The 26,076-nt window shown below is 39.6% G+C and overlaps 1 protein-coding gene across 1 annotated transcript in view; it reads left to right on the top strand.

Moving 5' to 3' along the window:
- maml3 (mastermind-like transcriptional coactivator 3) overlaps positions 1-26,076 on the top strand; it is a 183,478-nt gene that overhangs the window by 154,458 nt on the left and 2,944 nt on the right. The window contains exons 3-4 of the mRNA XM_056457115.1: positions 24,607-24,873; positions 25,069-25,144. Of these exons, the coding sequence (XP_056313090.1) occupies positions 24,607-24,873; positions 25,069-25,144 (343 nt within the window). The remainder of the gene's footprint in view (positions 1-24,606; positions 24,874-25,068; positions 25,145-26,076) is intronic.

Raw genomic sequence — 26,076 nt, forward strand, 5'->3', positions numbered from 1 at the left:
GGGAAATGGAAACAAAACCTTTGTTGCGGCACATTTATAAAAGCAACACTGACGACACCGGTCTCCAAACAATTCTTCTTTCACTTGTTTGAATTACAGTTGGCAACACAACGTGGTGTCTTTCTGAACACTGTAAGAAGTAAAAACCTCGAAGCTATATTATGCAAGTTAATAAAGTTGCACCTCATTCACAATAGAGCGCTCTGATTGGTTCAAACCAAGTCCTTTTCATGAATTAATTCTGAAAACTCAAAGACATCACGTTGTACCCGCCAGTACAGACATTCAGTCTCCACGCTGGAATTTACACTGGCTGTGATGTTGCTTCAAAATTTCTTTTTAAAGCGGAAGAACGAATTTTCAAAGTCAAATATATTTGTCCTAATAGTGTTTTTTTTAAGCTTTATTTTTGGCCTTTTTGCCTTTATTAGATAGGACAGTATAGAGACAGGAAGCGAAGTTGGAGAGAGAGAGAGAGGGGACTAGGGTAGGGAAATGTCCTCGAGCCAGGATTCGAACTCGGGACGCCCTGACATGCTACTGCACCATATGTCGGCGCGCTAACAACTAGGCTATTGCGCCGACCCTAATAGTGTTTTTAGCAACGTGCGACATATATATATATATATATATATATATATATATATATATATATAACTGTCAACATCTCAGAAAATATGTTTTGATGTTTTGTAACCTCTTAATTACAGTATGAATATCAACCACTCGAGTATAAAATGAGAATAGTAACTACTATCGAAATCTGCAAGTAATGACAAAAATGTAAGTAATTTGTTTCCATTTTAATATTTAATTACAAATATATGGGACTGAACAGGAGTTGTGCTGCTTTCACTGTTGTTGTGAAAGTCTTGTATAGTCGTCCTAATGAAGTGTGCATGTGGGGGGGCTCAAATCTGACAAGTCAGCAAACCTTCTCTTTTCCTGCTGACCTGTGCTCCTATCTGTCTCTCTCTCTCTCTCTCTCTCTCTCTCTCTCTCTCTCTCTCGCTCGCTCGCTCGCTCATGTGTTCTCCACGCCACTTCCCGTCTTTCTTTCTGATGCCTGCCATTAAGCCAGATGGATTTGCGCGTCAGACTCAGGGTGTGATTGGTTCGAATGGCCCATCTTCATCTCATCTCTCTGTGATTCTCTGCTCTTGAGCGTTTGATTATGTCTGCCCTCCCTTCCCACATGTCACCCTTGGATTGGAATAGCACAAACAGTTCCTGCTGAACTGGCAGAAAAAGCTCTTACCTTATCTTGTCTCTCCCTCTTCCGTCTCTTGCAAGTAAAAGGTCGGCCTGCTTACTGTACGCTGGTCGCAAGTAAACCAAAATTACTTGGCGGGAGCTTGTGGACATTTGTCACATTTACTGGGCGAACATCTGTGGAAGGGATTAAAAGTTGGTCAGATGTCTTAAGACTTACGGCTGAACTAATGCATAAATAATCAACTAAAGAAAAAAAACTGACTGTCAAGTGCAAAAGTATACTTGCATTTTTTTACACACTCAGTGAAGTACACAGTCTTTCAAAGTATATTTTTATATTTTATAAAGTGCGCTGAAGATGTAGTGTTAGATTTATCCTTGACCAATGTCTGTCTCTCTTCATCTATTCTTTTTATTTTATTGTCCATCTAACAACACAGTCTGGTGTTGGCACAACTACTGGCCAATTTATACTTCTGCGTCAAGTGTTCAGGTTTGATTGGTCCACTGCATAGCCTTTGGATAGTAGGCATGGGACAATAACCATTTTCAAGGTATACCGCAGTTTGGAAAAGTCAAGGTTTTAAAACCGCCAAAATTTTCTGTAATACCGTTCCTAAGGTATGTGTAAGATTTTTTTATTTACAACGTTTATTAGGACAACAGTATCTCCAGCAGAAATGATATCCAAGGATGCCGTTTCAAACTGTAAAGAAATGTGAGGTTTTGAAACTAATGAAGACAGCAGAAGTCAATGATTCGTTTGAATTATTTAGCCAGACATGTTTACTGCTCCAAATTATTTTAAATCTTTCACTAAAGATTTAGTGTTCAAAGGGGAAAAAGTTTTTGTTTTTTTACCCAGACATTTAAAAAGAACTTATTTTAGAGCAGTGAGCACAATACCGTTATACCGTGAAGCCGTGATATTGTTATCATATCGTCAGAATATGATCCCGGCACATGCCTATTGGATAGTCGGATACCCTTCGGTGCACCTCTCGAAAAATATCAGAATCAGAATCAGAATCAGAAAGAGCTTTATTGCCAGGTATGTTCACACATACTAGGAATTTGTTTTCGTGACAGAGCTTCTACAGTGCAACAGGATTACAGAGACAAGACAAAAAACAGATAATAAATATATTTAAAAAAAAAATTTAAGTAGTGTATATAATATAATAAATATAATAACATATTGCCCAAGATCTTAGCTCAAGATCTGTGATTGGCCTGCTTGGAATTGCTGATGAGTGTGGGCGGAGCCGACAGCCATTTCAAGTTCTGCAGAGGAGCTACGGAGGAACATTTATGTTTGTGGTTAATTTTTTATTTAAAACTTTTGAACATTTCCCGGTTTCTGCGGTTTCTGTTTGAGCTATTTCTACTGTAGCTCTGCACGTATTTGTGGCATAAACCCAAAACACTAGCAAACTTGATACATTTGAGCATAGAAACCTCATTGCATACTAGCTTTTTGGAAGTGTGTCGGGCATTCACATCAGACGCGGCTTGCAAGAATTGATCATACTATTCTTGCATAATTAGACGATTAATCATTTGAGATTTACTCACTTAATTCGTGTGTCAAATTCATCTCACAATAGATGGGTATTCACTTCGTGGGAGGGGCGTCTGCTGCCTGGTAGCTTCAGGTTCATTGTTAAATGTCGAACATGGATTTTATCGAGAAAGTAGCAGTGCTTTAGGAAGGATGAAAAAACGGCGTAGATTGCTTTGGCGCCATGTCTGGATTTCTCAGATACTTTTGAGTTGCACCCAGCTCTATGAGTTCATAAACTCCTCCAGAAACTGTGCCTGGATGACGAATGCTTTCAGCAGAACTTCCGAATGAACCCGTCCCAATTTAATAAGCTGTTGTCTGGTGTCGATAGGAGGATTTTTCACAGGACACCAACAACAGCTGCTATGTCATAATCACGGCCCTACTAGAGCAAGTTTCTGTTTGCTTAAACATGGCACAAATGTTCGCAATAAATCTGATTTTGCAATTGAATCGACTCTCACGTTTGACCGAAATACTCAATCCTTGCCATGTCATTCATGCCGCCCCATTCATGCAAATAGCGCCACAGGATGTCTAATCGCATATTTGCGTTGGCTTAAAATGTAAATCACTTGCATTTGATGCTTCATCCTGGTGTGAATGTACCATTATTGTTGGAGCAGCACAGACATTATGCAGATCTATAAATGCTCACTATGGCATTGGCTACATGCAAGGTACAGTATATGCACTGTGAGATACTGTGATCACTCCACACAGATGTATAAATCATTCTTAAGTATTATTCAAAGTACATTTGCAAACTGTGCATGCATTGTGTATGCGGTTATTACAATTGGGTAGTGCATGTACATTACACTTATGCTATGCTGTGGATGAAATATTATGTCAAATTGTGTCAAATTTAAAAATACTGTACAAAGACCGTACACACTATGCCAAACGTCTATCTCTGACCCAGCTATGATGTCGGCTCATGTCTGGAACCGTCTGGACCAAAAAGCTGTGTGCGAACACACCAAACCAACGGCAGCTGACTGATTTAAGCATGTAGGGACATGTTTTTTCACACCACTGAGAGCAGCAGTTTGTTTACTACTACAACGACGTTAACCTGACAAGAGGCAACGTTTGGAACACACCAAACCAACTAGTCAGACCAATGCTGATCGACAAAGCCCAATGACCGTCTGACCGACCATCGGTTTAGTGTGTCCCCAGCCCTTACGTATCTATAAAAAGAGAAGCATACTAATGACTGGAACTGTTGCAAAGACTCATGTATGAAACCAATACTGACTTGTTCAATTCTCTTGAATTCATTCAGAACTTATTTTTTTAACAGCAGTTGGCGCTGTATGCATTACAAACAGCCGTATTCTGCTTTCATCCAATTCCTTTCTAATACCACTTACTACCACTACGGCCCTACAGGAATTGAGTTTGAGACCACTGCCTTGGGAGCATTTAAGTGTTCGGTTAAAAACTAGCCTAGAGCGCCATCTGCTGTTAAAAACACAGCTTAGAATCGATTCGAATAGCACTGCATTTTGAAAATATTGATTTCTCAAATAATTGTTCACCACAGAGGTATGGATGCTGGGTTTTGCCAGGTTTTGTAAGAATTAAAATTTAGTCAACTAATCAATTTGTTTTATTACTTTATTTTGCAGTTCTTTAACTTATAAATCATGCATTTTTTAATCAAAATGTAATGGCATCCAACTTTTTGGCTCATCAGCTGGCCATCTGCAGTTTGTAGTTGGTTCTGAGTAACCCTCAGAGGTAGTGTTGTGTAAATACTTTCTGTTACTGTTTTCTCTGTAATTTTGACCTATTCTCGACATGGTTTGTGTCAATCTTAGTGTCAATCCTTGAAACCATCACACATTTTTGTCAAGTACTTTCCTTTTCAACGCAGGTTTTGGAGGTGGTGAGGTGGAAGTATGCTAAACATGTTTAAAATAGATAGTTTTTGAATTCATTTACATGATGTTTGTGTGATCACTAAGGTCGAGGTGTAACTCTCTTTCTCTTCTCTTCACTTAGTGTTTTCAATCTCTGGTCAAACTTCAGGAAAGAGTCTTATTCTCTTCTGGAATGTCGCATTGAACTATATTTAGAGTCTTGTTTCCGTTCCTCCTATTCCGTTTTGTTTCTTTCCTCTTTTTTTTTTTGTGTGTGTATGAGACAAAAATAGCCATGGTCATGTTCTCAGACTCACCTGGGAATTCACGCACAAGTCTGTTTGTGTGTGTGTGTATGTGTGCCTAATGTATAATAGCCTTTCCTAAATGACTTCTACTAATTATATTTAGCCTGGTACAGTGTTTCGCTCTTCAATTGTAAATGCTTAACTCATTTCTTAGATGTAGCTGAGCGTCCCGTCAGACATCCGCTATCACACAGCAGGCGTTTCTGCTTGTTTGACTTGACAAGTTCAGACTTGAACATGCATTAGCCTACGTTTGAACCAATCATATTTGTGCTCCTTTAACAGCTTTTCAAAAGGGAAAAGTCCTGTGGCCGCTTTATTCTCGTGTTACATGCCTTCGTATTTCTGATTGTATTAAGAAAGACAGCTTATATTGGCCTCATGAAACACTTTAAGTAATTAAAACATTGAGTGGTACCTTGGAAATATTTCAGAGGAGGGACAGTTAGTGAGGAGGACAATAGTCTTCCAATAATCAACTTTTTAAAGGTGCAATATATATATAAATTTTTTATTCAAATATCTACTAACCACTAGAACAGCGTTGTATATTTTGCTGACTATGAACATCAAATGTTTTAAAGAATGTTCAAATCCAGAGAAATAAGCAATTTTAACTGGTGACAAGGACTGTGTCATTTATCGCCATGCTATTGATGTTACACACCCTATGATTTCCAGTTTGGTTTTATAGAAAACAGGGCAACACAAAAGATGACAAATATGTTGTGCGTTTTATTAGACTGCACAGATCAGGATTATAACATCTTTAAAATGTATTTAGTATGATAAAACTGTGCTGCTTATTCCCTACATGATCATAAGTGGTAGAATAGGGTATATTTGTCGAACGTCACGTGACCAAACCGGATCCCTGGGTAGAACACTTCCGCTCATCGCCAGTTCATATTTTTGCTCCAGTATCAAATAAAGACAGGTTGACTGGTGACTGTTGACTGGTGGCATCTCGGACTTCTTCATAGACCTGTGACAGGTTGCCCTAATGCTGACATCACCAGTCAACCTGTCTTTATTTGATACTGGAGCAAAAATTCACAAAGTGTTAATGTGAATATGTAGATCCATACGGCAGACTAAGTAACGGTATAGCGTTAGCTAGTTAACGTAGTGACATTGTACAGCATTTCAATTGCACTAGCTTACATACCTTCATAAGCCATTACGTATAATACACTACTTACTACTCAGTACTGTCAATAACAAACCGTTGGCGCATATGAACTGGGGATAAGCCGAAGTGTTCTACCCAGGGATCCGGTTTGGTCACGTGACATTCGACATATACCCTATCGGAAGTGGTTGACTGTTTCATAATAAAAGCTCTGCTGCTTTTGTGTCATGTCATGCTCGTCTCTCACCAGCAATTGCTTTAATGGTCTCATTGCACTTTGACAGTTTTCTGCCTTACGCCCGATTCACACAGGGCTTCAGCGTCAACACTTGACTGAGGGCTTGTCGGAAGTTGTAGCTGAAGCGATCATCATTGAAGCATCAGCCAATGAAATAAGTCGAAAATCGACTACTGTCTGAGCTGTAGTGTTTCTTAAAGGGATCTGATTGGCTAATGCTTCCATTGACGCTTGAAAAGTTGAGAAATTCCCAACTTCTGCAGCGAGCAATGCCAGCGAAGCAGCGCAGATGGACCCACAATTCGGTTCAGTAACGCATGACGCTCTCTATTCAAAGTGAATGGGAAGCGTTGACACTGACGCCCAGTGTGAATGGTGTGTTACTCTGCTTATACTACTATAAGTTTTGAATACTTTAGCTCATTCATTAACATGATTTCTGCAGGCGTTTTATAGGATGTAATAAATACGAAACGCTCATTCATGCCGTCATCAAACTATGGCTTTGTTTGTTGTGAATATGTGTATTTTTATACATGAATATGACAATTGCATACTGTGACTTTAAAACATTTGTAACATTACATTTTTTATATTTGTTTAAAGACATAAGAGCTTTGTAGTGTGCAAACAATGTACTTTATCATGCTAACAGGCTGCTAGCTTGGTTTTGAAATTATAATAAAACCTGCTGCCTTTATAAATATTTGGGGCTAGTGAATTTTGATTAACAGACATTGTTGATTTTATTGATCAATGATGCTGACATTTACAAATCTGCAAAGATTTGAAATAAATGCAGTGATTTTCATTAAAGGATATAAATAACATTCATTGTGTAACATTCATTGTAATATAAATAATTTTCATTAATATGTTTTGAGTAGTGTTGAGTACTGAAGACATGAGTAGTGGCCATCACAGGAATAAACAACACATTACACTATATACAATATACATTTTTAATTGTTATAGCCCTATTTAGTATAGTGATAATGTTATAATTCAACTTTCATCTTTCTAACGATAAGACAACTCTTTCAAAACATTAACAGCTCTCATCATGAGTGCTAATGTTATTACACAAATCTTCCTTATAGTCACAGTTAATCTAAAATGTTAATTCTGTCATTATTTACTCATCCCTGAACTTGTTCCAATCCTGTTTGCATCCTAGTTGGTGGTTAAAGGTTTCCAACATTCTTCAAGTGTAAATGCACATTACATTACATCTCATTCATATAGCTCAAAAAGTTTTGGATTTCAAGTGAGAGTAAATGACAGAAGGGTAAGAGAGATAATGCTTTCCTTTTAATACTAGTTGGCTAAGTGTCCCTGTGTTTGCATGGGTTTCCTCCGGGTGCTCCGGTTTCCCCGAATTGAAGAAGCTAAATTGGCTGTATGTTTGTGTGTGAATGCGAGAGTGTATAGGTGTTTTCCAGTGCTGCGTGCAGCTGGAAGGGCATCCGCTGTGTAAAACATATGCTGGAAAAGTTGGTGGTTCATTCCGGTGTGGTGACCCCTGATAAATAAAGGGACTAAGCTGAAGGAAAATGAATAATTCAGTGTCCAGACAATCCACTACTAGTTTATTTTGGGCTTAGTTTAGCACATCCCGCTTAGGAATAGTTCTTAAAATAGTTCTTAAAACTTTGTAAAACTGCCACCCAGCTTTGTGGGAATCATTGGGGGAAAAGAAGTGACAATTCATATTAAAGCGGTTATGACTCTTCAAGCGGGTGCAGTGTTGCTGCAAATTGGCCAATACACAGGCTACGGCTTCAGGTGTTTATTGAAATGGAGGAAAGCAGTTGGTCTTTTTCATGACCATTAGCTACAGAAAAAGCCTGAGTCAGTTTTACTACTGACACTAAAAGCTTCATTTCACTGCAGGTGGTATTTCATGTGTGTATGATTGCTCACATGCCTTGAGTATTTGAATGTGCGTGAGAGGGTTATTCGCCGCTTTATGCAGTATCCGAATTGAACACTTGCCATGTGTCAAATGTGAGTAAAACTGGCTTATAGGTGAGTAAATAAAACTCGCTAATGAGTTACTAGGTGGCTGTTAACTTTATTAGAAACTGTGCAGCATGGTCAGGATCTAAGTACTGTAATGACAGTAGTGTCACACTGGAATGTGTGCTTTGTGCAGATCTCAAATTAAAGCACAGATATAACAAACTTGAATATTTATTTGATGTGTTTTCCCTGATATTTTAAAGTTATAGTATGTAGCATTGTTCATGTTCTATGGTAACAATTAATGGCCAGGTGATAGCAGGAAAACAAATTTCATTTCTAAAATATCATCTAAATATATATACAGTAAAAATATCTGATATTAACAGTTGAGTACAGCTCACCTTCACATGTCACCTATGAAGATTGGGTACACTGTGGTCATAAAAGGATAGACATGATCAGCAACAATACTCAGGTAGGCTGTCGTGTTGACACGATACTCAACTGGTACTAATGGGCTCAAAGTGTGCTAATAAAATATCCCACACACCATTACACCACCAGCAGCAGCCTGAACCATTGATACAAGGTGGGATGGATCCATACTTTCATGTTGTTGATTCCAAATTCTGACCCTACCATCTGAATGTTGCAGCAGAAATCGAGATTCATCAGACCAGGCAACGTTTTTCCAATCTTCTATAGTCCAGTTTCGGTGAACGTGTGCTAATTGTAGCCTCAGTTTCCTGTTCTTACCTGACAGGAGTGGCACCCGGTGTGGTCTTCTGCTGCTGTAGCCCATCCGCCTCAAGGTTGGACGTGTTGTGCATTCAGAGATGCTCTTCTGCATACCTCGGTTGTAACAAGTGGTTATTTGAGTTACTGTTGCCTTTCTATCAGCTCAAACAAGTTTGGCCATTTTCCTCTGAGCTCTGGCATCAACAAGGCATTTACCCCCACAGAACTGCCGCTCAATGGATATTTTCTCTTTTTCAGACCATTCTCTGTAAAACCCTTGAGATGGTTGTGCGTGAAAATCCCAGTAGATCAACAGTTTCTGAAATACTCAGACCAGCCCGTCTGACACCAACAACCATACCACATTCAGTCACCTAAATCACCTTTCTCCCCCATTCTGATGCTCGGTTTGAACTGCAGCAGATCGTCTTGTTTACTTGCCTAAATGCATTGAGTTGATGCCATGTGATTGGCTGATTAGAAATTTGGGTTAACGAGCAGTTGGACAGGTGTACCTAATAAAGTGACCGGTGAGTGTAAATGAATGGGCTTTTATTTCCCTAGTTTTGCACCACAATTTACATGACCATGACAATGTCAAATATCATTTTAAATTGCTTAAACATCAATAAAAGTTGAAAATCAAATATTCAAAATTCTTAAATTCAACATCGCTGTTCGTAAATTGGCCGTAGTGTACGTGTGTGAATGTAAGAGTGTATGGGTGTTTCCCGGTGTTGAGTTGCGGCTGGAAAGGCATCCGCTGCATAAAACGTGTGCTGGATGAGTTGGCGGTTCATTCCGCTGTGGCGACCCCTGATTAATAAAGGAACTAAGCCGAAAAGAAAATGAATCACTGTTTGCCAAAGCAGACATCAAATGTCATATAAATTAATTTGTTTACACTGTGACACTGTTTTAAGAGTTTTACATTTTTATAGATTATTTTGAATAATTTTTAATTATTATTAGCTTTTAATTGCCCAAATTCCAATTTTGGAAATCTGCTTTATAAGTCTCCAGGTGAAAATATGAAGGAATGCATCTCTGTGGTTTCATAGATAAACTGTTTTAAGTGATATTGACCTGCAGGACAAAAACAGCTCAATTGTGTCAAGTGCGTGAAATATGTGTAATAGACAAGAAATGTTTTCAGAATCAGGGCTGAATGTAAGAAATACTCATGGAGAGTATGTCAGAAAGTTCAATCGTTTCTGTATGTTTACTGTGTTGACTGTATAAAACAGTGTGCTATGCAGTGAATATAGCATTTGCTTTTGCTAAAAACTTGCACTGTTTTCCTTTGTACCCCTCTCTCTCTCTGTTTCTCTCTCAGACCTAAATCCCAGTGATATTTAAGGGTCTTAACCTGTGTCTTTCATCCCTCGGTTGCGGAGCGTGTGTGAGATCTAGCGTTAGCCCCCGTCGCTACGCGCTCTGCTAGCTAATGTAGACAGGCACGCTCTGAGCGTGTGCAAAAGCTCATGACCCTCTCCACAAAGACAGACTGCAAATGAGCCTCTGTTTCTCTCCTCTATCTAGATCTTTGTCTCTCCGCTAGTGTCAGCATTCCCTCCTTCCCTCTCTCTCTCTCTCTTTTCTCACTCTCTGTCATACTGTCGCTCGCTCTCGTTCACTCCCTCGCTCTGTCTCTTTATCTAAGTAATTACCACTCCCCTCCGACATCTCTGGCGCTGTCATATTCCTGTCTCTTTCTTTCTGTCTCGCTCGCTCTCTCTCTCTTCCATGCAGCATTTCTCCCTCCTTAGCAGTTAGAGAGGAAATCAATATAGACATGACCCTCTCAGGAGCCACAATATCACCTTTGGGCGTGGTGGTGGTTGTCGGGGCGGCTAACACACCGTAAGGACCCTCCATAATCTTCTTCAGCGGAAGCAGTTGTTTCCATTTTAACAATTTAGTGGCACTACGTAGCTGTTGATGGCCTAGACTAAGACGGACATTCACAATTACAGATTTGGGGGAAATCTGAAAGAATTGGTGAAATTTTGAAGAGTGGATGGTAGATATTTTGAATTGTAATACACAATCAATTAAAATAACTAAAATAAGACACGGAATTCTGCAGATTTCTATATTTTTTCAGGCATTAGTTCTAGTATAGAGGATTTACACCAATGGAGCTTTCACACCATAGGAATAATAAAAAAGGTACTCACTGGAATAGCAGGAACTAGGAATGAATTTGATTATAGAAATGCGTGGAAGGACAAAATTATTGTCATGTTCAGAAAACCAGTCTGGGATGATTCGCGCTTTGACATGGCGCAATATCCTGCTGGAAGCAGCTATCAGAAAATGGGGACACTGTGGTCATAAAGGGATAAACATGGTCAGCAACAATACTCAGTTATGCTGTGGTGTCGATATTATACTCAATTGGTACTATTCACACTACTACACCACCACCACCAGCCTGAACTGTTAAAACAAGGCAGGATGGATCCATGCTTTCATGTTGTTGACTCCAAGTTCTGACACTACCATCTGAATGTCGCAGCAGAAAACGCGACTCATCTGACCAGGCAGCATTTTTCCAATCTTCTTAAGCCAATTTTGGTGAACCTGTGCGAATTGTAGCCTCAGTTTCCTGTTCTTAGCTGACAGGAGTGGCACCCGGTGTGGTCTTCTGCTGCTGTAGCGCATCCACCTCAAGGTTGGACATGTTGTGTGTACAGAGATGCTCTTCTGCATACCTCGGTCGTAACAAGTGGTTATTTGAGTTACTGTTGCCTTTCTATCAGCTCAAACCAGTCTGGTCATTCTCCTCTGAGCTCTGGCATCAACAAGGCATTTGTGCTCACAGAACTGCCACTTACTGGATATTTTCTCTTTTTTTCTAAAGATGGTTGTGCATGATAATCCCAGTAGATCAGCAGTTTCTGAAATACTCAGATCAGTTCGTCTGGCACCAACATCCATGCAAGTTCAAAGTCCCTTAAATCACCTTTCTCCCCCATTCTGATGCTCGGTTTGAACTGCAGCAGATCGTCTTGACCATGTCTACATGACTAAATGCATTGAGTTGCTGCCATATGATTGGCTGAGTAGATATTTGCGTTACTGAGCAGTTGTACAGTTATACCTAATAAAGTGGCCGGTGGGTGTATATACTGTACTGGTTGATCAAATGCATGCCATATGTAAATGAACAGTTTACATAAAGAGTTTCACACCAAACGTTTTCTTAATTCCTAGAACTAATGGTGTAATACCCACTTTTTCATGTGTTCACACAGTACAAATGATCTTAGTTTGAGGAACACCTTTTAGGGGAACTAAATTGGCTTCAATGTCAGAGTAGGGTCTAACTCAGCACAATAGGAACTACTAGTGATGTAAGTGTATGTCAACTGGGTGAATTCACGCCATACAAAGTACAGACACAGTATTTACAAGACATTTGCTTAACAAAAGCGTAACAGGCCTTTGTTCACTTGTGTTCGTGTTATGTCACAAAGCATATTGTGAAATGCAGAGAAAGTTTTTATGCACCTATGCTAGTTTCAGTTTTAATCTAAGAGGTTTATTAAGCTATTTTTCATATCTCGTCATGTTGTCAAGAATCTCATCGTGAACATTTAAAATAGTTTTAAGTATGGATGTCCTGATCAGGTTTATATAAATGTTTGTATATATATATATATATATATATATATATATATATGCATATATGTATATGTATATATGTATATATATGTATATATGTATTTTTTCGATAGTCTACAAAACAAACCATCGTTATACAATAACTTAATTACCCTAACCTGCCTAGTTAACCTAATTAATCTAGTTAAATGTCACTTTAAGCTGTATAGAAGTGTCTTGAAAAATATCTAGTCAAATATTATTTACTGTCATGAAGGCAAAGATAATATAAATCAGTTATTAGAAATGAGTTATTAAAACTATTATGTTGAGAAATATATCGACAAAATCTCTCTGCTAAACAGAAATTGGGAGAAAAAATAAACTGGGGGGCTAATAATTCTGATTGCAACTGCGTGCGTGCGTGCGTGTGTGCGTGCGTGCGCGAGATACACATATATTTGAGTCCTGATCTGGAGGTAATGTCCGATTTTTGATCAAGTCTGAAACTGCGTGATCGGGCCAGATTTCCGATCAGTTCTGGACATCCCTAGTTTTAAGCAAACAGACTTGTATTGAAAAGTTAAAGAAAATGGCAACAAATAGGTCTTTGTTTATTTTTCGTAATGTCACAAAGCAAAGTGCGCTGTAGTATTAGTTTAAAAAAATTCAATAAATAATCTTTTACTCCTGTATTTTTACACAAACTTTAATTTAACAATATCTGACATGTAAGCCTTTGTTTATTTCTCAATATTATATCCTAACGCAGACTACATAATGCACACATCTTTACATTATTATAAATGTTTTCACTTCTTCTAATTTTAAAGCGATATTTAAAGTATTTGGTCAAATTGGCCTTTGTTCATTTCTCATTATGTTGTCAAGAAGCTCTTAGAGAACAGACATCGCAAAACGTGCACAAGGCATTTTTGAAATGTGCATTTGCAATAGCTCCAGTTTTAAGCCAACAGGTTTATACAGCATTTGTTTAAGGGAAAAAAATGCAAACAAATAGGCCTTTGTTCATTCCTCATTATGATGTCACCAAACACATTGTGTCAGGCTGCTGTTCTTTTTCCCTCCCATTATTTCATGACAGGAGAGGAGATGCTCACTTAGCAGCTCTCTCTCTCTCCATCTCGTTCTCTGGAGGTAATTAGTGAATCAGCCAGTAATTAGTTTGCTTCATGTCTGGTAATTCCCTCTCGTTGCCCACAATGACACTCCCAGCCGTCAACAGTCAACACTGTCACGCTGTTGGAGAAAAAAAAAGACACCTCGTCTCTTCCTCTCCATCCTTCCCTTCTCCTTGTCGAATGAGTGTGTGTCAGAGTCTCGCCCACGAACAGCTCTTTTGAGGCGGCGTTGTGTGTGTGTGTGTTCTTAAACACGTTTACCCATCCTCTCTATTTCCCCTCTGCGCTCTGTAAGTGTGCCGGATTGTTTACCTCCCTCTTTCTCTCCCTCCCTTTTTGCTCTCCATCTCTCTCTCTCTCTCTCTAGGATCGGAAGTCCCCGGAGGCCATGCATTCTTCAGCCCCTCCTCCACTCATCTCTCACTATAGACAGAACACGCAACACACAGAGCAAACGTGCGTGTGTGGTGCATTAACATACAACAAGACGCAAACATATATACGTGCACTACTAGATACTTAAACGATTGTGCCCCATCCCCGAGAGGAGGAGGAGGAGGAGGAGGCTTTTTCTTAAAGATTTGGTTGCGTGAGTGCGTGCGTGCGTGTGTTATCTGATGAGGTCTGTCTCAGGGGTGGCTGCGGTGCTGTTAGAGAGTGACTTGCTGATAAAAGGCCTGCGAGAGAGGGAGGAAAAGAGAGGGGGAGGAGGCTTCTTTGACTGGACACATAAATCAAGGCCCTGGTAATTGCTGCTCAGGAGAAAAAGTGCCTGGGAGAGAGGCTGGTTGTGAAACTGAACACTGAAGCTGCACGGGCGCACACTCAGGCACAAGCATCACCAGCACACAATGCTGTCATATTTCGGATGCGATTATGGACGCTGTGACTCCTAGTGTCCATTTTAAGGTTGCATCCAGACTATCATTGAAGTGTCAAATGAGCGAGCTGAAACACTACATATATGAGGCTTTCTTTGTGTGTGTGTATCGCTCTTTAAGTGCACAGTGACTCAAGTAACAGTTGATTCCAAGTGCGTCAGAAGTAAAAATTTCTTTCATTTTCTCCATAGGGGAATGGAGTTTTAGTGATTACTTACAAAGCTTGAAAAACAGGCCTACTGTGAAGATTGTTAATTTATGCTATGGTATATGCTTTTGTTGAAGCCATTACCTTTATTAATTCAACCTATTTTCATCAATTCTTACTGAACAACTGTATTATTCATCATTCTACCCAGAAATCTCCTTCAGAATGGTAAAATTAAAATCACCCTTTCCCATGAAGCACTGCAACTGATATTGCAGTTTTATATTTATATGCTAAACTTATATTTTTGGAGTAAATATAAAATGTTATGTTTCTGGGTATTTGATCAGTGACCTTAAATCAGCAGCTTAATTTTTTTTTTCACAGCGCTTCATGGGATTACAGCTCATTCCCTCATTGAGCCAAAAAGTGTACGTTCTTTTACTTTTGTCCTTTCTGTCTGATTTTCAAATAGTTTTTAGTTTAAATTAAGGGTGCACTCACACTAGGCTATCCGAATCGGGCCCATGCGCGGTGTGCCAGAGCGCAGTTCGGTTAGGTTTTGGTGCGGTACGCTTGTAGTGGGAGTGCAAAGTGTGCCTGAGCCCAAAACTGAAGACGCGACGTCACTTTTAAGGGACTGTTTTATATGGATTTATTAATCATTCTTACTTTTCTATGAACACAAACTGTCATAGTTTATTAAAGACGCAAGCCCCTCACGTTCTGCAAACCTCCTAATACGTGCAGCACGAGGACTTTTATGGTAATTTATGAGTGCCAAAAGTGATGGATCTGTTCGTCAAAATATTTGACGATAATATTTTAATTTAAATTACGAAATGAATTTAATTGAAGAAAATATTTGAATTTAAATTACACTTGTCCTTATTTGACCAAATGTTGGGTTAAAACAACCCACCATTTTTAAAGTGTGAAGTTATGTGTTAACATGATCCACACCAATCTGTATTTAGTCTAGTACCACAATTGAAACGAAATAAATATTGTCCAAATGGACAGCTGAAACTGGCAGTGGGCTTGTCCAGTTGTGTGGAAATGGTGTGATGACGTAAAGTATATCCAAAGACTATACATTACACAAGACATGTCACTTGTATAGTTTTGAATGGTGAAAAGTGTAACGGGCAATATGCCGAATGAAGCCCTGCCTACTAGTACAGGAGCCAACCATCGATCGCTATAGACTGACGTTTCTCTGGGGGAAAAGCTCGGACCAGACGTGTGCTTTCACAACAGTTTGGTGGTCAACAAATGCACTGGAATCTCATAGACACGCACTGGAATTGCTTCACAGACATAAGAAATATATCCACATAAAGCTTAAAATCTCTACTTTTTTTATTGTTTGGTTTTGCAATCGAAACGAAACAAACGTGAGGTACAGTCTGTCCTGTCAAACGCACATCACATGACAGCAATTACTCAAACACCCTTGTAAACAAAGAGTCGCTGTCCTTTCTGGAGGAGAAATCAAGACCAAGTTGTGGATTACTTGTGGATCAGACGAAGTATTATTCAGAGGATAATAATATGTAGAACGGCCATAAATGAGGTTGGTGTCGTGATCTCGTTCTTTTCAAGTGTGCATGCGCATTAGCTTGGGCAACCTGAAAATATTCAGATTTTGTATGGTTCGGATGTTTAGAAACTAAACTTATGAAACGGCTGTTGTTTAATTTTATGGCTGATTCCAAATATGTAACGTAATCGTAAGCTTAGCAAACAGTTTTAAAGAATTTGATGTTTCCCTATTCAGACAGAATGCCTGAGCATACGGCCCGAGAGGTGTTTCAAAGATAGCCGCAGAGTGAAATGACTTGCCTTAAAGGGACTTTGGTATAACACACACACTTAAAACAAGCTGTTTGTTGTTGAATCATGGGTATAGTTAGTGTCATTCCAATATTCTCCTACCACTTATCATCTGTTAAAGAGGTATTTGATCCAAAAATTAACATTCCACACTCGTTTACTCACTCTTGACTTCATGAACATAAAAGATGACATTTTGAAGGTTATAAACCTGCAGCCATTGACTTGCATGGCATTTGTTTTTCCTACTATGAATGTCAGTGGTTTACAGGTCTTCAACATTCTTTAGTACATCCTGCTTTGTGTTCCAAAGAAGAAAGTAACTCACACAGGTTTGGAACAAGTGAGGATGAGTAAATGCTGGTGTTTTTTTGGGTAAACTATCCCTTTAAATACTAGACAAAGTTGCTTTGGATTAACCTCCACAGAGCCCTTGCTTTGGGCATGAGATAATGTATGTTTAATGCTTGTGTACATATAAACACAATGTTTAGACAAAAGCTTTGTTTACTTGGAGAATTAGGATTGAAACCAGTTTCAATGTACCACTTTAAGCAAGTTTAACATGACCAAACACAGTCTAGATGGACGGCTTACTAGGCTTCAGAGCTCGTATGCTGCATTGACACCCTCTGCTTCCCTCATTCCACACTTACACACACTCGATTTATCAGAGCCTGAGCTCGCCTCCCTGTGTGGGAATGCTGGACATTAGAGAAAGGAGATCTGAGGATGCGATTGGTCGTTTTATCTCCCCTCTCGAGAGAAGAGCCATGATTGGTTCACTCATCCCAGGAAAGTGAGACAGTAAAAGATGACAATTAATCTGTCACAGACACACTCAAAAACCCTTCACCAATCAAACACCGTTTCAACAGCTTAAAACATTTCCCTCCGCTCCTCTCTCTCTCTCTCTCTCTCGCTCGGATAATAAAGTTCATCATCATTTCTGCTTCTGTTGAGCCTTGAATAATTAGTCATGATCGCTTTCAACAAGGCACAGCTGCGAGAGACAAAGGAGAGATAAGAGGAGGAAGAATGAGAGAAGATTTTGAAACAGACACGCGCGAGCACCTGTTGTGACATTTAACTCTCAATTCTGCCGTGTTTTAAGAGTGAATCTGAACAGCTTATGGCACATGCAGGTTGCGTGCAGTTTTCCCAAATTTGCGATACCAATTTTGGGGGAAAACTAGAATTCTGAAGACATGTACAGTACTTACATTGTTTCTGAAAATGATTCTGAAATGGTTTATGCCATTCCAATCAAGAGATTCACCTAAAAATGACCCATTCCAAACCTATTGGAGATTCTTTGACATTTTAAGAATGCAATTGATTCCTTTTTCCCTACTACAGAAGTTGGTGTGGGTCCATCAACCAGCTTTCTTAAAAATATCTTTTTTTGCATTCAAGAGTTGGCAAAAACTCATAAAGGTTTCACATGAGGGAGATCAAGTGGTGAGGTAATTTTCATGTTTGGCTGAACTATGCCTTTAACTTTTACTTTACAAAAGCAGAACAGATTCTCGCAGCTTCTTGCTCCAAATACTGCATTTTATCCTCCATAAAGAGAAACCCAGAGACAGGAAGAGTGCGTAGCAGAGCGAGGAAGCATGAGGGAGACGTTTATTTCTCTGTGCTTCTGTTATCTTTCCTTTCTCGTCCTTACATCAGATTTCATCATTTTCTCCTCTTACCTCTCTACCTGCAGATCCACACGGAGAGAGTCCGTCTGTGTTTAATTTAGCCGCATGCTCTCAATATTTATTCCTGAAACTTTGAGGCACAGCCAACGAACAATGAACAGTTTCACACCGCAGACTTGTCCAAACAGTGGAAAACAAGTAGCCTTGTTCAGACACTTTTACTTTTTAATGCTCATCTTTTTCAAAGAGTGTTGGTTTGATTTCATTTCACATTATTTTAAGTGACTGATCTAATCACAGAGATGTGGTCACCCACTTTAGCTTTCGAAATGGGCATCAACTGAAATCCGTGGGTTAACATCATCATTTGGCGCCTCAGTCCGTTTACCGCAATTGTTTATTAGGGATTCATATGGAGAAATCAGTGTGCAGAGCTGGGAATGGATTTCTATCCATAATGCTCAATGAACTGGGGCTGAACCTGTGCACACACGCACAAGTGTGTGTGCGTGTAATTGAGCTGTAGACAGAAATATGGCTTTACGGCCACCACTAATGGCTTCTGTGCAGAGGAAAAGAGAGAGGGAGGAAGGGAATATAGAAGCTGGGAGAGATAACGCAACGTGGGGAGGGAAGGGAGGGCAAAAGGTTGGAGGTAAAGAGAGGTGGTGGGTTTGTGGAAAAGGGGATGGAAGAGTGGTCACATTCATACCTTGTAACAGGTGCGTTGTGGAGATTTTGACTAGTATATGTTCTTTCTTTGTTACCGCACCAATAGATTGAAGCTTAATATGTGTTAGGCTTTTGTTTGTGCCGAATTTGTGATGTAGATTTCTTGGTTTTGGCATTCTGCTCTGCATGCCAGGCTCTTATTTGTTTGTCCACACTTTCAGTAGATTTGACGTGATTGATATTCAGGCAAATAATCTGATAATGGAGGCAGCAACACCTGCTGGTTTGGATATATGGTGCCACGACCTTTGTCGTATATTGTTGTTTTTATCTTATTTTCCTCAATTCATCCCTCGGTTTAATCAATCCTGTTTTAAAGAGTTATATTGTGCGTATTGTCATGGTCTGAGGTCTTAAAAATCATTGTTGACAATAAAATGATGAGCATGCGAGTATGTAGAAGTCACAGAAAACAAGCACGTTTTTTCCTGCGTTATTGGGCGTAAACTTACAATTGATCAGCTGAAGCTATATTTATGCATCTTTGCCATTTCCAAAATTCTTCAACACATTTAAGATGTCATAGCAGGAGTTTATTTGCATGTCTGTCAGTATTCAGCTTAGGTTTGTTGAATTGGCCAGTCACTATTTCCACCACCCACTCACACAAACGCCCTCATGAGGACCGTGTGTTGGCGCGTGGTGTATTATTAGAGGGGATGTTGTGAGCAAACCCCTCAGATTAGTGTCTGATCTGGGCCAAGGCTCACTACTGGTAATCAATGTGTGTTTGTGTGTGTATGCATGAGATCAATGAAAGCAATCACTCTAGCTATCTGTATTGCACTATGTATTGCTTTGTGCAAACTGCAGTAAGCTGTTTCCATTCACACATCCTCAGACACCTTTAACAACTGAAGATCTGTGAACTTTTGGAGTTTACAATCATCAGATATTGTTTCATCTGTGTGTTTGTTTATTGCTTTTAGCAAACCCTCACACTTGATGCTTTATCTAGCTGATGAAAGTGTCATTTGGATTTTGAATTACTGTTCTGTCCCAAATTAATGTGTTAAGTGACTTTGTTGCACTGTTAAAACAATGTTTTGCTGGCCCTGGTCTCATTACAGCAACATTTTTCTAAACAGTGGTGTGAGTTTAGGGTAGAACAATATATTTGACCTATGGTGCAAGTTTGGGGTGGGACTATCTCTTTGCCTAAATAATAGTGTAAGTTTGGGGTAGAACTCTCTAACCAATAGTGTGAGTTTGTGGTAGAACTCTCTAACCAATAGTGTGAGTTTGTGGTAGAACTCTTAACCAATAGTGTGAGTTTGTGGTAGAACTCTCAAACCAATAGTGTCAGTTTGGGGTAGAACTCTCTAACCAATAGTGTGAGTTTGTGGTAGAAAACTTAACCAATAGTGTGAGTTTGTGGTAGAACTCTCTAACCAATAGTGTGAGTTTGTGGTAGAACTCTCAAACCAATAGTGTCAGTTTGGGGTAGAACTCTCTAACCAATAGTGTGAGTTTGTGGTAGAACTCTTAACCAATAGTGTGAGTTTGTGGTAGAACTCTTTACCAAAAGTGTGAGTTTGTGGTACAACTCTTAACCAATAGTGTGAGTTTGGGGTAGAACTCTCTAACCAATAGTGTGCGTTTGTGGTAGAACTCTCCAACCAATAGTGTGAGTTTGGGGTAGAACTCTCTAACCAATAGTGTGAGTTTGGGGTAGAACTCTCTAACCAATAATGTGAGTTTGGGATAGAACTCTCCAACCAATAGTGTGAGTTTGGGGTAGAACTCTCTAACCAATAGTGTGAGTTTGGGGTAGAACTCTCCAACCAATAGTGTGAGTTTGTGGTAGAACTCTTAACCAATATTGTGAGTTTGTGGTAGAACTCTTAACCAATAGTGTGAGTTTGGGGTAGAACTCTCTAACCAATAGTGTGAGTTTGTGGTAGAACTCTTAACCAATATTGTGAGTTTGTGGTAGAACTCTTAACCAATAGTGTGAGTTTGGGGTAGAACTCTCTAACCAATAGTGTGAGTTTGGGGTAGAACTCTCTAACCAATAATGTGAGTTTGGGGTAGAACTCTCTAACCAATACTGTGCGTTTGTGGTAGAACTCTCTAACCAATAGTGTGAGTTTGGGGTAGAACTCTCTAACCAATAGTGTGAGTTTGAGGTGGAACTGCCTGTGTTTGTCTGACCAATGATGTACTTTGAGGTTGGAGCTATCTGTGTGCCTGATCAATATTGTAAGCTGTAGGTGGAACTATCTGTGTACCTGACCAATGGTGTAAGTTGAGGGTGGAACTATATGTGTGCCTGACCAATGGTGAAAGTTTTGGGTGGGACTATCTTAGTGCCTGACCAATGGTGTGAGTTTGGGGTAGAATTGTCTAAGCAAAGTGGAACTGCCTCAGTTTGTCTGACCAATGGTGTATTTTGGGCCTGGGGTATCTGTGCGACTGATCAGTGTAATTTGTGGGTGGGCGTATCTGTGTGCCATTAATCAAGGGTTTAAGTTGGATGTGGGACTATATGTGTGCCTGACCAATAGTGTAATTTGGAAGTGGGACTATCCGTGTACCTGATCAGTGGTATAAATTGAGTGTAGAACTGACCACTGACCACTGGTGCAAGTTGGGGCTTTGACTATCTGTATTCCTGACCACTGGTGTAAGTTGGGGCTTTAACTTTCTGTATGCCTGACCATTAGTGTAAGTTGAGGGTGGGAGTATCTGTGTACCTGACCAGTTGTGTAAGCTGAGGGTGGGACTATCTGTGTTTCTGACCAATAGTGTAATTTGTCGTGGGACTATCTGTGTACCAGACCAATGGTGTAAGTTGAGGGTGGGACTATCTGTGTACCTGACCAATAGTGTAATTTGTGGTGGGACTATTTGTGTATATAACCAATGTTATTAAGTGAGGGTGGAACCATCTGTATGTCTGACCACTGGTGTACGTTAAGGGTGGGACTATCTGTGTGAATGACCACAGGTGTAAGTTAGGGGTGGGACTATCAGTGTGCCTAACCAATGGTGTGAGTTTAGGGGTTACACTTTGTGTTGACTCGCACCAAGTGTTAAGAAAACTTGTTTTCATTAACAAGGGCTGTATGGAGGGAGGGAGTGTTATGGAAACCTGTTTGGAAACAGACTCGATGACCGCCAAGTAGTTTTGGTGTTGCTATTGATGCAGAAAATACACAGCTTGTTTTAATAACACTTTTAAGATCAATAATCATTCCGTTGACAGTCTTTTTTCATATTGTAACACAGAACATTGCGTTTGCATTGAGTCTCTTTCAACTGCGTTTAAAATTTAGTGGTTTAAGATAAAGATGAGCAAGTAAGAGCACTAGGAACACGAGTGGTTCACACGTGTGAATGAAGGGAAAAGGATGGAGATAGAATAGGCAATGGAGACAGAGAAAGGAGGAAGAAAGGATAAAAGAGAGAGAGAGACTTAATTTACGCTGCGCTCTCTCTCTCTCTCTCGGCTGCTGCCCGCTGTCGTCCATCATGGCTCCTATGAGCACCATCTGCTCAACATTATAGCCACTGTTGCCTGGCTACCTGCTCTCTCTCTCTATCTCTCAGTCTCTCTTTCCTGTTTTTTCTCTCCCTCTCTCTCTTTAATGTTTTTTTTCTGTCATTTGAGTCCTTTTCTCTCACCCCTCATCTCTCTCTTTCTATGCTCGGCTGAGGAGTCTTTGGCTCACACACATTATCCGGCAGGAAGAAGGAGACACATCTTTTACACCACTCATGATTAAGCCATCTGCAGAGAGAGCTGAAGGGAGAGGGGGGATGAGGGGGACCGTAATGAAAAAGAGTATGTAAGGCGGTGAGGGTGAAAGAGAAGAAAAAGAGAGGAGGTAAAGGGAAATCTGGAGGAAGGAGGGAAAGACGGAGAACGGAATGGAGACATGGGCACAGAGGTGGAAGAAATAGAGATAGATGACAACTCGAAAAGAGGGAGTGAGAGAAAGAGACAGGAAAGGGAAGGAAAAAAAGATCAACACTGCCCCCCTCTGGCCTGTCCAGCTTCTACATCGGATGCATACGTGCCGATCGGCTCTCGTTTGGACAGCATGACTGGTTAACAGAAGAGATCCAGCTGTCTACACACAGATTTGTGCTCATTGACCGGTCTGGTCTAGATTTATCTGAACAGTCTCCTGTGGCGTGCGCATGTTTGGGCTTCATTATTTATGCTGTTGTAAAAGCCTCATGGAGGGCTGCTTCAAATAAAATGATTGCTTCAGATTGGAGTCATGGCCTTTCGGTTAGGGATTGTGTTATGGGGTGCTTGTACGGAGGATATGAGTTTGAGTCAAATTTGCCCCATCCCATCCTCCTTTTAACTCACTGTTCTCTTACTGTTCCTATAAAAACATAACTAAAGGCCTGATAGTACTTTGTGTCTCAATCTGGTTGTGTTTGTCCATAAACATGTCCCTGTTGTGTCTTGATTGTCTTGAATCTTAGTTTATATGGTCTCAGACAAAACTATATTAATTTAGGTCAGTGGTCTCAAACTCAATTCCTGGAGAGCCACAGCTCTGCTGATTTTAGCTCCAACCACCTCCAAATCCCACCTGCGTAATAGTCTCAAGTAGTCTTGAACACCTTGATTATTTGGATCAGCTGTGTTTGATTAGGGTTGGAGCAAAACTGTGCAGAGCTGCGGCCCTCCAGGAATTAAATTTGAGACCCATGGCTTAGGTCATTTTATATCATTTTGACCACTGTTAATAGGGTATTTTTTTCTAACCCACCAACTCAAGAAAGAGGTCTTTACAGCATCTAAATTTGCTTGCAGAGACTTGTCAGATGTTTTTAATGTTCATTTGGAAACGTTGATAAATGTTTACTAAATTTATGACAGTATAAAATAGTGTTTTTATTTATTTATTTCATTTTACAGTCATTGTTTGGCAGAAAATATTTGTAAAAATAAGAAAGGACACAGGGTGTTGCTTTATTTAAATGAGTAAATGCAAATTATTCTATTCAAAAAAATTAGGAAAACCAGTAATCTTGTCTAATATTTTTACAGTTTGAAGTTATTTTTCTTATTTTATTATATATTTTTCCCCTTATTTCATATATTTTTGGGTTTAAAGTTTGTTTGTTTAAAAATGGAAGTCTGTTTTAGCATTATAAAGTCTTGATTGTCAAGTTTGATCCGTTTAATGTAGTCATTCTAAATAAAAACAAATCAATTAATTACAAAAACTACAATGGCCCAAAATTAAAACAGTAATACGTTATGAATTTGAAATATCAGTTAAACTAGTGGTTGGTTCACCTGATGACCTGAAAATAATGTGTTATCGCATACAAGAAGCAATAAGAACCTTATTATGTTTCAATAATTGGCTCAGTAGATTGTCTATTATTAAATGGCATGCTGGCCACTCTATCTGTATACCTAACCAATGATGTGAGTTTAGGGGTGGGGCTTTTTTTGTGGACTCCCACCGAGTGTTCAGGAAACCTGTTTGCATTATCAAGTGCTGTATGGAGGGAGGTTTTACAGAAACCTGTTTGGAAACATACTCTACGACCACCAAAAAATGGACTGCTCTCTAATTGATATTCTCTCTATTTGCTTTTGTAGGAAGTAGTTGGACTGCCCCGACAAGCCGGTGGAGTTCAGCCACCACATGGAGGACCAGGAGGTGTGGCCCCAGCAGGGCCTAATGGGGCGGGGCCTGGCGGTTATCTGCCCAATCAACAGCAGCAACAGCAGGCGGCCATGATGAAGCAGATGATGGCCATGGAGCAGGAGAAGAGGGTCCAGATTCATCTGATGGAGCAGCAGAAAGCACAGCTAATGAGAGAACAGAGACAGCAGCAGCAGCAGCAACACATGCTGGCAGAACAGGTGAGCAACAGTGCTGGATTCTCTCTCTACTTCACATTTCTCTATATGAAATATCGCATCTTGTAAGTGCACGAGCAGCCCTTTGTCACGACCCTTTGTCCGTTTTGCTTTTTCTTCATTTGTTTTTGATTATTGATGAGGAATTTTTGATATTCATGCCGTTTTTCTGCTTCGCTTTTTACTTTCTTTTTCCAGTTACAACAGCAGCAGCATCTCCCCAGACAGATGACTCAGGCACAGAGGAATCCATACCCGCTCCAGCAGTTTCAAGGCAAGACACACACACACACACATTTACAAAGAAAAGATAAAAATATCCTCGCGCAAACACTAAACACCTTCATACTAGATGTAGGGATCATGTTACTTTGTGGCCAAGTGGATTACAGTGTTGTCAATCTGAATTGGATGGTAGATGTCCTTGTTTATGTTTCTCGATATCAAAAATTGTAAAAAAATAAAATAAAATAGCAAAATACTGCCTGGCCACTTACACATCCATTAGGTCTGCCAGCATTTCTAATGAACACACAAAACCTAAAGTCTTTTGCTGTGACCATTGAAATTCTTTTGTTATGTTGAACATTATGAAAAGCTTAGAAATCGGTGAACTTACAGGCCCCGGTATACTTTAAACAAAGTTCTGTTTTGGACTTCTTTGGAAAGCAAAAAGACGTTAGGAAAAGGTATTAGGCATGGGACGATAAACAGTTTCAAGATTTACTGAAAAAGGTTTTAAAACCGCTAAAATCTTCTGTTGTACCATACCTAAGGTATATGAAAGGTATGAAAGGTGTTGTGTTTTTTGAAACTAATGAAGAGAGTAGAAGTCAATGATTTATTTGAATTATTTAGCCTGACATGTTTACTGCTCCAAAATATTATAAACGTTTTCCGAAAATAAAATGTATTTTGTTTAATGGGGGGAAAAGTTTTTTTGTTTGTTTTTTTAGTTTTTTTTACCCAGACACATAAAAAGAACTTATTATAGAGCAGTAATCACAATACCGTGAAACCATATTTCAACACAATCTCATGGCAATTCGTAACTTTTTGATTTAGTGGCTAATTCGTACGAATTCATATGATCTAATTTGTACAATTTAGTACGATTTGCTCATCCCCCAATGATGGTTGGGTATAGGGGTGGGGTTAGGTGCTACGCCTCCTTTTTAAAATCACACAATTTCATACGACTGAACT

Source organism: Danio aesculapii, chromosome 1 (genome assembly GCF_903798145.1).
Source record: "Danio aesculapii chromosome 1, fDanAes4.1, whole genome shotgun sequence".
NCBI lineage: Eukaryota > Metazoa > Chordata > Actinopteri > Cypriniformes > Danionidae > Danio > Danio aesculapii.